Below are 13,629 nucleotides of genomic sequence, written 5' to 3' on the forward strand. Positions count from 1 at the left end.
AAATTTTGATATCAATAAACTATAGTAAAAAAATAAAATATCTATAACAACATTTAAAAATAATTATGTAAACAAATTTTTTATTTAAAGTATTTTTATTTATTTTAAATTTTTTACAATATTTTTTTTAAAAAATAAAACATTATAAAAATCATTTTTAAAAAGCCCAAAAAAAAACTCACCAAAAATCTCTTAAATCTTTTTAAACCTCTCAAAAAAAAGTCTTATAAGTCTGTTAATTAAAAAAAAAATTTAAGCTAAGTTTAGGGTTCACAGAACACAGCCGTTCAAGAGCGGGGGATTTTTCTGCAATATTGAAAACTGTACAATAATATTCTTGTAAACCTATTTTATTACAATATTACCCTGAAATTGCCCATGTCCCCTGCTTCTCACAATACAGACGGAGGCAGAGGCACAAACAAAAAAACGTTCTAAACCCCAAATAAACCCTTTCATCACCGCCGCCGCCGCCGTCTCTCTGCACCGTCGCCTTGCGTCAGAAAGATATTGCAGCTGTATCACGGTGCGAGATGGAGAAAAGTCACGACAGTGAAGCTCTTCCAAACAGCAAGCCTTCCACCGAACAGGTAAAAAAATAAACTCCTGAACCCTAGTTTCTATCTTCCTATATTGCACACCGGTTAATTGCTAGTATCCATTACTTGTAATTTGACGAAACTTGTAACTGTAACGGAAGAAAAAAAGTGAATCATGCCTTGGACTGGAATGCATCTTACTCAACTAACTGCTATTAAGATTTCGAACTCAGCTTTCATAGTTAGGAATTATCATTGGTTCAGTCCATTTCGTGCTTGTCTAGTTTTATTTATTTCACTATATTTAAATTATTAGGTTAAGATGGAGCATGCTTCTTATTTCCCAAATTGCTTTGCAGGACATTATTGATGAGCTAAAATTGAGATCAAAGAAGTATCTCAGAGGAGAAGGTGGTAATTTGAAGGTATTAAGCTTTGAGTTAATTGAAATTGAAACATCGCTTACTGGTCGATGATGAGTTTGTTGTTTAACCTTAATTCATTAATTAATTTGTGAACTTTGGTTTACAGGGTTTAAAGGATAAAAAGCTTAGGAGTCAGTTAGTTGCTAGAGAGAAATTATATGGAGAATCTGCGAAAGCTGCTGCCAAGGCTGAGAAAGTTAGTTATTTTTAATTTGGCTTTCCTCTTTGCTTAATTTAATTCATCTTTGTTTTTTTAAAATTTTTTTTTTATGTATCATGCTCGAATGAATTATTTTAAAATGTTTTTTTGGGTGGATGTTGCTGATAAAGGATAATCAAATGTGTGAAATGTTTGATGTGGTATACTTCATTTTGCATATTTCAGTTTGTGTTTTATTACTACCTTTGTGATGAATTATCGGTGAGCCTGGCCAACCTCAATATTTGTTGGTACGGTTTTACTTGATAAAAAAATAAAACTGAAAATTGGTACGAGGAGGATTTTATTTAATGCGATAACATCAAAATTTGATGATTTAAGGATGATTACTCAAACACTTCACGGTGCCGGAACTAGATATTCTTAATTAATTTTGATTTACTTTAGATTGGTTTAATTAGTGTTGAGAACCAAGTGGTCTATTGGGTTTATGATTTTGAGGGATGGTAGTGACACATTGTGAAAAAAAAGTTTGATCTTGTGTAATTTGTGATCATTGATGTCATTTTTTTATTAGCTATTTAGCCATACCGACAGTTACATGGTTTATGTAGCGGCTTTCTAATTTTGATTATGCAGTGGATTTTGCCTAGTGATCAAGGTTTTTTGGAGGCTGAAGGCATAGAAAAGACATATAGGATTAAGCAGGAGACAATAGCCCGTGAAGTCGATATTTTAAGCTCAAGGAACCAATATGATATTACTTTACCAGGTACGTCTTTATTGCTTGTTAATAGTAGCTCACTATGATGCAAAGTACGGGTACGGTGCCTGTTACAGGTACAAGTATGGGATACGATATTAAAAAAAGGTAGGGGTTTGTCAATAAAAAAGCAAGAGTTTATCTATAAAGATGAATAAGGGTAGGAATGACATCTGGGTATTACACGATATATGCTAAGAAAGGACAAGGGAAATGCATTTTTATATGTTAAGAAAATATAAAATGACATTTGAGTATCACACACACACACACACACACACTAAATAAAAATGACCCAATTCCTTGCCGTCTCTCTCACACACACAATAAAAATTACCTGATTCCTTGCTGTCATTTGAAATTCAATTTAACAGAGGCAAGAAGGTCGTGCTTCTATCCATTATAGCCATGAGCATTGTTGTTGTTTTTCACAAATCTATGAGATATGTTTGGGAAATAAGAAAAAGTAAATCCATTTATTTTGGCCAAATCAAAGATGCATGAGGGAAAATGGTAAACATTCAACTCAACATAATTAAGAATAAAGATAAAAAATAGAGTAAAGAGCTCAAAACAGTTCTCAATCTCCCTCTAATAGAAGAAAATCAGCTACTCATAATTAAAAATCCAAGAGAAAAATAGAAAAGAATGTCAATGAATTTTTAAGCTCCCCTTCCAGTTATATTTTTTCCTCTGCCTCCTCCCTTGAAAAGCCCCCTTTCTTCCTCTCTCCTGAATATGAGTGCTTGATTTCTCTAATGTTTAGTGCTTGGGAAGTTAGAATGTGAGTGCCTGGAGGTTTGGATTTCATTTCTAGATCAACCAATGCATAGACAGACACTGTCTTCCCAGTGCCCGAGCGCTAGAAGTTGACATAAGCATTTTGTTTTTGCCCCAATAAATGCTGAAAAATTTAAATAAATGCTTAAAAATGCTAAGCTATCAAATTAATGAAAATAAAAGTGAAATGAAATGCAATAAGAAGTCTCAAAAATTTAAACTGAAACATTCAATTCCCACACACATAAGTTTATTTTCCTTTTTTGTTCTTAAATAATGGAGAGCCCAAGTTATCTGGCTGCAAAACCAAACCTTTTGTACAAGAAGTCAGATAGACTTTTCATTTTCAATTCAAGTACATATGAATTTAAAACAAACTTGATTTCAATAACTTCATGAATTTAAAGCAAATCTGATTTCAATAACTTAATGAATTGTTGGGGTACACCCCACATGACATTAGAAGCATAATACATGAAGTTTATTTCCGTTGTCTGTACTGAAATGTTGGAAAGTCTAATTTCTAGCTGCAAAAAGGGGAGATTGACTCTCTGCAATCAGTTCAAGTGCATAAGAATTTGAAAGCAAATCTAACTAGCTTGTAGTTGCTCATATACTTATCAAGATAAAACAAACATCTCTTAGGTTCGTTGCTCGATAATGGTGACTCCTATTATTGATAAGTCTTCACTTAAAGTACTTTAAAATGACCTTAATGTCCCAACAAATTGTTGAAGCAATGTGCTTATCATTTTTAAGATTGCAGAAAAGTTGATTTTACTTGATATATGCTTGATTTCATACTTATCTTAAGATGATAACCTTTCTTTTGGCCTTATCCTTGTAATAGCTTTATACAAGTTTGGCTTCCATGTTTCTTTTTAATATCTTATCCCATCCCATGATATACTGATGCACAGAACCTTTCTTCACTAGAAGAATTTTGTTCTCTCAATATGTCATTTATTTTATTTTTCTGCAATAAATATTTGCAGAGCTTGGTCCATATACTCTAGACTTTACTTCAAGTGGCCGGTATATGGCTGTTGGCGGTCGTAAGGGCCACCTAGCAATTGTGGACATGATGAATCTGAGCCTGATCAGAGAGCTTCAGGTATACTTAATCAATGTCGACCTTCCATTTGTTTGGTTTTATTACATGTTTAATTTTATATTCTTTACTGGTGATACTCGTCATGCCTTCTTTAGATGGGACCATATAGTGTTGCTTATTTTCAGAAGCTACTGTTTTTTAACTACTGAGAAACATGTAAACAAAAATTTCACTTTGAGGTTTATTTAGAAACATCTAATTATTATAACTACTTTTAATCATACATTTTAAGTAAAAGTTTCACTTTTTCACACACACGGAACAAAGAAGCCCTACATCTAATGTCGGAGAGAAATGGTTACATTTTACTGTTTATTTATCGAGTATTTTGTGAAATTTTTATTGGATTTTAATATTTGGTTTTTCAGGTAAGAGAAACTGTGCGTGATGTGGTATTCTTACATAATGAGCTCTACTTTGCTGCTGCCCAGAAAAAGTAATTTATCATCCCTGGTTTGCTGTTGTACTGTTTATCTATAAATGTTTGGTTCTTTGTCGAATAGGTCCGTATAATTAGGGAAATAAGAGTAGCTCAGGGAAGATTTATAAAATATGTTACACTTACATAGACTTAATAAAATGTTTGGGGGCAGAGGACCTCAATGCATATGTCATGCCACTCCTTTGCATGTTATTCATGCTTTCTGACTCTTGGATGTGTCTTGAATCCCAAAGTATCGCATTTTGCATCATTTATGTTTCTTCTTATGAAACTCCAAGTGCTTCTGATTTTACGTAAAGTTTGAAATGCTATTACAGAAATTGGGGCTATTAAGATTTTACTTGTCTTCCTTACTTTGTGGTAGGATGACGAGCCTAATAATCAATGTAAACCTTTTAAGATTGTTTGTGGCTTGATATTTGCTATTACTTGGCTGTTTTCAAAATTTGATTAGACTGTTTTCCCCAATAAAATATTATATGTGGGGGCATTATCTGTGTTGAATGACAATGGTTTTCAAAATTTGACAGGTATTCATACATATATAATAATGATGGCACAGAGCTTCACTGCCTAAAGGTTTGTTAATTGCTTCTGTAGTATTTTAAAATTTAGCCAATGATGATGTCAATGTTTCTATATATTTTGATAGCTAAATATGTCTTTTAGAGTCAAACCATCCAGTTAGTATGCAAGTGTATTTTTATTTTGGGTATCTATTTTCCTTTCTTATCCACCATTCATCTGAGGGTGCGATAATTTTTGTTAGTAAATATTACCCTCAATTCACAAACCTGATTTTGATGTGTGGATATGCCTATTAGTGCTGCCTCAAATGCTAATATATCCTAATCCTAATCTGAGAACATTCACTACCGAATGAGCCAGGTTATTGTATAGAGTTGTCATTCAGGCGTGTCCACTAGCGGAACACCGGTCAGATATACATCCTATACTATACTGTTTTTCATTAGTTTTTAACTCTTAGAAGTTTCAAGATACTTAAAACTGTTGCCTTTTATCGTCTCCTGAAACTCTATATGGGATGCATCCTTGAGGAGTTGAGCTGTGTTCTATTTTCTTTTCAGGAACATGGTTCAGTGTTGAGGCTGCAGTTTCTGAAACACCATCTTCTCCTGGCTTCTACCAACAAATTTGGGATGCTTCTTTATCAGGATGTTACACTGGGTGATTTAGCTGGGAAATATCGAACTGGTTTAGGACGTACAAGTGTGATGGAAGTAAACCCTTACAATTCGGTTGTTTCTTTAGGTCACTCAGCCGGTACAGTTACTATGTGGAAGCCAACTAGTTCTTCTCCCCTTGTCAAGATGCTATGTCATCACGGGCCAGTCTCAGCACTGGCATTTCACCCAAATGGCCACACAATGGCCACAGCTGGTAAAGATAAAAAAATTAAACTTTGGGACTTGAGGAAGTATGAGGCTTTTCAAACATTACCAGGCCATGCAAATAGTTTGGAGTTTAGTCAAAAAGGCTTGCTTGCTTGTGGTAATGGTTCATATATCCAGGTTCTTAGGGATGCTTCTGGTGCACAGAACTATTCAAGGTACATGACTCATTCAATGGTAAAGGGTTATCAGATAGGGAAGTTAGCTTTCCGACCATACGAAGATGTTCTAGGCATAGGGCATTCAATGGGTTGGTCTAGTATTCTTATTCCAGGAGCAGGAGAGCCCAACTTTGATTCATGGGTTGCGAATCCATTCGAAACACCTAAACAGAGAAGAGAAAAGGAAATAAAGTCTTGTATTGATAAGCTTCGATCCGAGACAATCATGCTAGATCCCAGCAAGATCGGTACTGTGAAATTTACTAAAAAAGAGAAGCCAACTGTGGAAGAGATGGATGCTGACATGGAAGCTGCTGTTGAAGCTGTCAAGGGCAAGAAACTGAAAAAGAAAACAAAAGGAAGAAGTAAGGCAGGTAAAATAATGCCAAAAAAGCAAGATGCAATTGCCACTGCAAAGAGGCCTTACTTAGAGCAGAAAATTCAAGAAGAGAAAAACATATCTAGTAAGAAACAGAAAACTAATGAGGGAGTTGAACTACCAAAGTCCTTACAGCGGTTTGCTCATAAGAAACCATCATCATAATTAAACTTGCCAAGTTAGTCGGCATTTTGAGGTTTTATTGTCGTGTAAGCTTTTTATTTGTATTTTGGGTTCTCTTTGATATTTGTAGCCCTTGGCCTTAGAAATCGATATTTATTGCCTTCCAGGTAAGGCATATCCAATTTTTGCCTTTAATTCCCCTATTCATTTTTATTTTCAATATTTATACACATATTTACCTATAGATAACCTTTAAACTTTACGGAACACGATTCATATATCTTCAAACAAAGAAGATACATTGTTTAGATGTGGAGTATGTAGCCTGTCACCCCTAAACCCTAAACTTTACGGAACGCGATTCATATATCTTCAAACAAAGAACTGTCACCCCTCTTTTATATATGGGATTGTCGAAATTGTCGTCTCTGCTATTATTTATCGATTAATTAATTTAACTTTTACTAATTTGTAAAAAATGAAATTTTTGGTAGGATTTTTTTTGCATTTTTTTAAAAATCATGGCATTTTTTTTTGAAAAAAACAAAAAAAATTAGGCAATTATCGAATTTTTCATATAATTATTAAAACTTTTGGAAATTTCAATTTTTTTGATATATCATAAATTTTGCTTATCTATAATTACCCTTTAATTATTGAGAGCAGAGAGTAACATATATAACTTCTATTAACTATTGAGTGGTGATATAAGGTAAAAACTCTCTTATATTTTTTTTTTAAATTTCATCTCTTTTTTAATCAACATACTATTTTTTTTTGAATTTTTTTCATTCTATAATATTTTTATTTATTCAATTTTGATCAATGATCTTTTGATTTTTGAAGAAGAGATGAAGTTTATTTTTAGCCAAGACCACGTCCGCCCCAGACTAAGAAACATTCTCACTGTTATTTTTTGAAATGACGTGGTTTTTAATGGTGTTTGTTTTTTCTTTTTAAAATTTTAAATTCTATCTTACTTTTGATTTTCTATTGTAATATTCTAATATGCAATTTTTTTTACTTTCAATATAATTTATTTTGATAACCTCTCACCATATTTTTAAAATTGACAATAGTTTCTTTTAGTAACGGTAATGACAGTTTTTTTCGTAACATAAATACCTCATAGTTGCAAGATATGACCATAGATATTTGTTCTTAAAAAGGAAAAAAATATTAAAACTTTATTATAAAAAATTTAAAATAATTGAAAAACATAATATAGAGAAACATAAAGATACGTTTATTTTGTTTTTCTTATCACAAAAAGATAAATTTATATTGGATATGATTTTCTTTTCCTAATTACATTTTAAATTGATTTGTTTATTTATTCTACTTATAAAATTGTGACCTCCCTCTTGTATAATAGATAATACATTAAAGTTTTATAACCATGATTTATGCTTAACAAAATTGTAACTGAAATCATCGTTATTTTCTTTTCTTATTCGTATTAATTTAGAATTTCATATGAAAACAATGATAAACAATTGTGTGTAATTTTTACTATAGTCTTTTTCTATTTCAAAATTTATTAAATAAAGAGAGAGAGAGAGAGAGAGAGAGAGAAGAGAGAGAGAGAGAAGAGAGAGAGAGAAGAGAGAGAGAGAGAGAGAGAGAGAGAGAGAGAGAGAGAGAGAGAGAGAGAGAGAGAGGAGAGAGAAGAGAGAGAGAGAGAGAAGAGAGAGAGAGAGAGAGAGAGAGAGAGAGGAGAGAGAGAGAGAGAGAGAGAGAGAGAGAAGAGAGAGAGGAGAGAGAGAGAGAGAGAGAGAAGAGAGAGAGAAGAGAGAGAAGAAGAGAGAGGAAGCTAGAGAGAGAGAAGAGAGCGAGAGAGAGAGAGAGAGAGAGAGGAGAAGAGAGAGAGAGAGAGAGAGAGAGAGAGAGAGAAGAGAGAGAGAGAGAGAGAGAGAGAGAGAGAGAGAGAGAGAGGAATCAACAACACACGATTAGAGACAGGGGAAGGGGAGGGGGAGCGGAGGAAGAGAAACCATACCACAATGTTTTTTACAAAAATAATTTATATTAAAATAAAAGTTAAATAAAAAATATTCGTTTATATTTTGACACATGTGAATATTAAAAAAAAGCGGACAAACGGGCACGGGAGTGCCCGTTTGGACGCTAGTATACATAATTTTGATAGTGCAGAACAATGTTTTACTTGTGTGGTCAAGAACTGACATAGTCTTTTACCGATTTATGTACAGACTTTACGCAGTTCTTCACCATTGACACTGTTTTCTATGTAACAAGTTTAATTAAAAGGTTTTCCGTCTATGATATTGATAATTTACTTTTTATATGTTCTTCGAGAGATGTTTACTTGTCTCATTTTTATGATTTCCTACATTCATACATTGATGACATTGTTGATGTGGGTGACAATGAAAATTGTGGTTTTCGGGTTATTGTAGCTTTATTTGGATGAGGTGAAAAGTCATGGTCTTTGATTCAAATGTAGTGAGATACTCAAGTTCATCAATACCCTCAACTGTTTTTCAATTTGTTCTATCACATGGTCTCTACAGATGTCGATTTCTGATATGAGTTACTCTATTGTTTGTAGATACATTGTCGTATTTGTCTCTTTGTCAAAGAGACTTAACACCCATTGTCTTAACTCCAACTATGTATACGAGCAGACATAAAATCACCGCTGTTGGTTTTGTCAACAATAATCATTGAGTTCAGGTAAAGTTGAACCTTGATTGTTCATTGCATTCCGCCACTGACCGTTGAAGATAATATTGTACTGAAGATGTAAAAACATGAGAATCAACATATGCATGGCGTATTACACACTAGGAAGATGAAGTTAGAAAGTCAACCTAATTTGTTTTGTATTCTTGTATGTAGCACAATTTTTATTATATGTATATATTTTATCGAATCAGTTATTTTAGAAAAATTACCGCAGAAAAAAATGAACAATTTTCACTCACTGTATACCGGAAATTTCACAATTTCAAGAATTTTGTGATAAATACCAAAAATTCCACAATTTTTGAAATTTTGTAGTAAACAACAGAAATTTTGTTATAAATATAAGGTGTTAGACAACTGGAGATGACAGATTAAATACTCTTAGATGCGCGTTGCCTAACATACATATGTGAGTGTTTTTCAATACATAAGTTTTAGTTTGCAAACTTATTTTATAGTAAAGTGGTAAAAAGTAGTCTGTATCAAATTAACAAACTTGTACTAAAGCTAACATCAAAATTAAAATTTGAATAAATACGCAAAAATACTACTTTCTTCGTTCAAAGTAAGTGATTTAGTAGGACTATTTCACAAGGGGTTGCTCTTCTTAGAGTTAGTGGTGAAGAGTCATCCTATAAAAACCCAAAATTATCCATCATAAGTTCATAAGTATACTTTTGTATGCATTCCATATACGCCACATCTCCATAAGTGATACACACTATTATTTTGTCATAACTTAGTATGGAGACGCATCTCTGTAAAATTTACGGAAGTATACTTTCGTACCCTTATATTATAAGGTTTGACATTTTTTAAGAAATACACTGATGTAATAAGTATATTGATTTAAAAGGCTATTTATAATAAGTACACTACCATAATAAATTTGTTATCAATTAAATTATACATAGTTGTTATAAGATTAAAATGTCTTATATTAGAATTAATAAAAACTTCATAGGTGGATCTCCGTGAGCATCTGGTATGACGTAAGGATGTGACACTCTGAAATATCATTGGATGTAGCTAAATGCATTACTCTATGGTTGAGAAACTGACAAACATCGTGCTTCCTCCAGTACCAGATGATTATAGAAATTATCATACATCACGTAAACATCTCTACGAATCATAGCAGGAGAAGCATATACATATGAGTCTCTTGGAATAACCCGTAGAAACCCAAACTGACGCATGACTTGCTCAGACAGATGTGGATACATCAACGTGACCCACAAGTCAACTATTTAGAGTATAAGACTATGTCATCTAAGGGACCTGTCTGGAGGTGATCATTCTAAAATGTGTAGCGTATATTATCTACTACAGTGCGATCAAGAAACACTTTGAAGGGCTATGTCATCTGATTCTATCTGAGCGAGACCAATGCACAAGCACGTGACTGATCCTCAAAGTAGTCATCAATATATGACTAGTCAGAAATATGTGGAAAGTGTTGGAGGATCCATGTATAAAAATGGTACAAATGAAATATTAGTAATGGCGTAATACAATTATTATGAAATGTTAGTAACAATAAATGTGCAAATATATTACCGTAACCAACGTGCAACTTGCTGTCATCTGTCTGGTCTTTCAAATAAAACTTTCAACTAACTTAGAGTATAGGTAAACCAAATAAGTAGTCTCCAAGTTGTACTCATGAATCTGCTCGAAGTTAATGCAGTATTTAAGGTAAACCATATCGACGTGATAAAGACCTTTGTCCACAAATATGAATGTGCCAATTAAATATATGAGGTATGACCTCAAATGCACATTCTCTATGACACAAAACCCGTGCATCATCACCATCAACCTAAATTACCACAACTATATGGTCTATATAAAGCTTCTAGATAAATGCAAATCTAAAATTACACCCTATGCTGTCAACCATCTCCTTCTGAGAGTCCTTTGGGTCAAAACTCCCAAATAGGTCACTGTCATGTACAATGCATCATGTCTGGTCATTATGAAGTGATCTAACCATCCTCCCTTGATTGAAAGACGTAGCAAGGATGACACATCATCTACTGTGATATACATTTCACCATGCAGAAAATGAAAAGACGACCTCTCTGAGTGTCATCTCTCAATGAAAGCTGATAGCATACCATGGTTAATAATAGTATAACAAGTTATGCATAAATCTTGCAGCCTAGATAGCTGCATGGTATCATGAAATCATTGCCCCTTAGGCTGTTGCAACTTCACAATCTTCCTACGATGATTGATGCATTTAAAACATCACGGTACTGCAAAAATGCATCATTGTCATAAAGTTCAAATATTATGACACATGTGTGTAAAAGATTAAATACAAATAAACTTTACCCCTCCGTCCCACACGTACCTAGCAGCATGGTTTATGTACAAAGACATTAGTGACGTGTCATATGAGCCTTCTCCAAAAGCCTCAGAAACAACATCATGAACATAAACGTTGACGAAAAGTGCATAACACGGACTTGTGGGGCTTCCAGAGCAACAACAGGCGACACATGCCTCCGAGAAGACGAAGCAAGAGACATATGTAATCCAAAAGTGGATGCTTCCACACCAAATGAACAGACACCAACCAGTGGTCGCGAGGGTCGAGCTATCTCCCTGCAAATAGATGCATGCTGGGACACTCTACTGTGTCTCAATCGTTCTTGGTTGTCAATTATTTTACTTATAATTAAACCAAAAAAAACATAAAAAATAAAACCCAGATGAAAGACATTCAAAATCAAACAATGCGGACATACTACGAAAATGTACTTTCGTATTTCTGGAAAATCAAATTCATACAAAATACAAAAGTGAACCTCCATATTTTCCTTAAACTCAGAAAACACAAATAGTAGAAAAACGCAAGGAACAAAAAAATTACAGAAAACACATGTCTCAATAAACTATCTAAGTATGAGTGCAACTACCTATTTAGTAATGTACCTTAAACAACCGATGTACCTATTTAGTAATGCATAAAGAGAAAAAAAAGAGGAAATTTAAAAAACTTATCAAATTTGTAGTGGAAGTACTTTGAATGGACTTGCGAAGTGATTGATAAAACACTTGGATTGAATGAAGTATAAAAATTTGAGTAACGTTGAAAAAGAGTGAATTTGGGGGTATTAGATAAGTGACTTGAGAAGATTTGCTGGAAATGAGGAAGGGGAAGATCTAGCGTGTATTAGATTGAAAATCTGTATGGAGATGTATTTATGTATTTTTTTACAGAGATGTATCTCTGTACTATTTTTTTTGGCAAAATGAGGGTGTGACTCACTTATAAATGGATGAAGTGTGGATGAGGTGTATCCGGAAATATATCTCCATATTATAGGAACATTTTTGGTTTTCCACAAGGGTGTATGAGCACCACTAATAGTGCAATAAGCAATTCCCCTTTCACAAAGTTTAAAAAATTATATGGATAAAAGGGTGAATAATATTTTTATTAAACTATTTTTTATTATCTAGCTATCTTTGGTGGTATACTTTATATCAAATCAGCTCATGATGTTTCTGAGTCTATACAACTCCTCACTAATGAAGAGTATTGATTGATGATAACTTATGTCTTACATGTAATCTTGCACTATAATTCATCACATATTATGTGGAAGGTTGCGATGATGTGAAACCTTTTTGAGGGTTTTGGATCCTCTCCAATGTATCCTTTTTGAGATAGCATCATAAAATTTGATCATTGGAGCAAATTTTTCAGCTAGGTATTGAGTGTCCGGAATAAAATTTATCATCCGATAATTTGGGTAATATTGTTTGGCCATGTAGCTTCATTTTTACTTATTATCCAACAATTTGGGTGACTTTATTTGACCATGAAACCTCGTTTTTGGAATTGTTATTCTCTCATATTTGGGCGACACTTCATTTTTAGAAGAATCACTCTCTCATATTCTCGAAACAATCTTTGATCTAGAATCTTATATAAAATTAAGGTAATTCATACTTCTCTAGTTGAATATCAAAAGATTAGAGATAATAGCATTACTAGTGTTATCTGGACTATCTCTTATTATGATCCCCAAAATGAACATCAATGGTACTCACTAATTTGTCAATATTTTTAAACACATGAAAATACAAAAAATAGTATAATTCTTAAGATTAAAATTTAATTAGGATTAACTTTTAATTGAGTTTAATTACTAATTTATTTTTTAATTTCATTTTATGTTCACTTAGAAATTAGAGTTGACATGATTATTTTCAACTCTTAATGCCTTGTTGCTTTTTAACAATTCCATATGCTTAATATGTATTTTTAAGCATGATCACATACTTGATTAGTTAATCAAGTTCAATCTTGATCAATTAATTACATTTGAATTAGACCTTTTATGTAACTTTTCATTAATAATGGCATGCTCCCTTAGGTTTTCACCCATTTGAGTGATCATAAGTCCCTTGATTACTTAAATTGGATTAGATTTTTGACTTGATTTCATACTTGATCCTTTAGATCAATCATCCATCATTTCACCTTTTAAAACCCTAAGAAATTAGGTAATCAACAATTGCATGACAACATGGTGCTTTACCCCATCTACACATCCATTTCTTTTACTTGTTCATTTAAGACTGAAATCTCTTTGCAAATAAAT

General features: G+C 33.0%; 1 protein-coding gene across 1 annotated transcript; it reads left to right on the forward strand.

Moving 5' to 3' along the window:
• Positions 1 to 228: 228 nt before the first annotated feature.
• LOC127092233 (probable U3 small nucleolar RNA-associated protein 7) lies at positions 229 to 6,493 on the forward strand. The gene is made up of 8 exons (XM_051031080.1): positions 229 to 590; positions 899 to 964; positions 1,071 to 1,160; positions 1,764 to 1,896; positions 3,663 to 3,781; positions 4,150 to 4,217; positions 4,754 to 4,802; positions 5,312 to 6,493. Exons 1-8 carry the CDS (start codon positions 534 to 536, stop codon positions 6,338 to 6,340), a joined length of 1,611 nt encoding a protein of 536 aa, XP_050887037.1. The 5' UTR covers positions 229 to 533; the 3' UTR covers positions 6,341 to 6,493.
• The last annotated feature ends 7,136 nt before the right edge of the window (positions 6,494 to 13,629 follow it).

Source organism: Lathyrus oleraceus, chromosome 6 (assembly GCF_024323335.1).
Source record: "Lathyrus oleraceus cultivar Zhongwan6 chromosome 6, CAAS_Psat_ZW6_1.0, whole genome shotgun sequence".
Classification (NCBI taxonomy): domain Eukaryota; kingdom Viridiplantae; phylum Streptophyta; class Magnoliopsida; order Fabales; family Fabaceae; genus Lathyrus; species Lathyrus oleraceus.

Bases quoted from the DNA above. Each gene is read 5' to 3' on its own strand.
- LOC127092233 (XM_051031080.1), top strand. From the start codon at position 534: ATGGAGAAAAGTCACGACAGTGAAGCTCTTCCAAACAGCAAGCCTTCC. The intron at 1,897-3,662 runs GTACGTCTTTAT...AAATATTTGCAG, and splicing joins ATATGATATTACTTTACCAG to AGCTTGGTCCATATACTCTA. The intron at 4,803-5,311 runs GTTTGTTAATTG...TTTTCTTTTCAG, and splicing joins CAGAGCTTCACTGCCTAAAG to GAACATGGTTCAGTGTTGAG.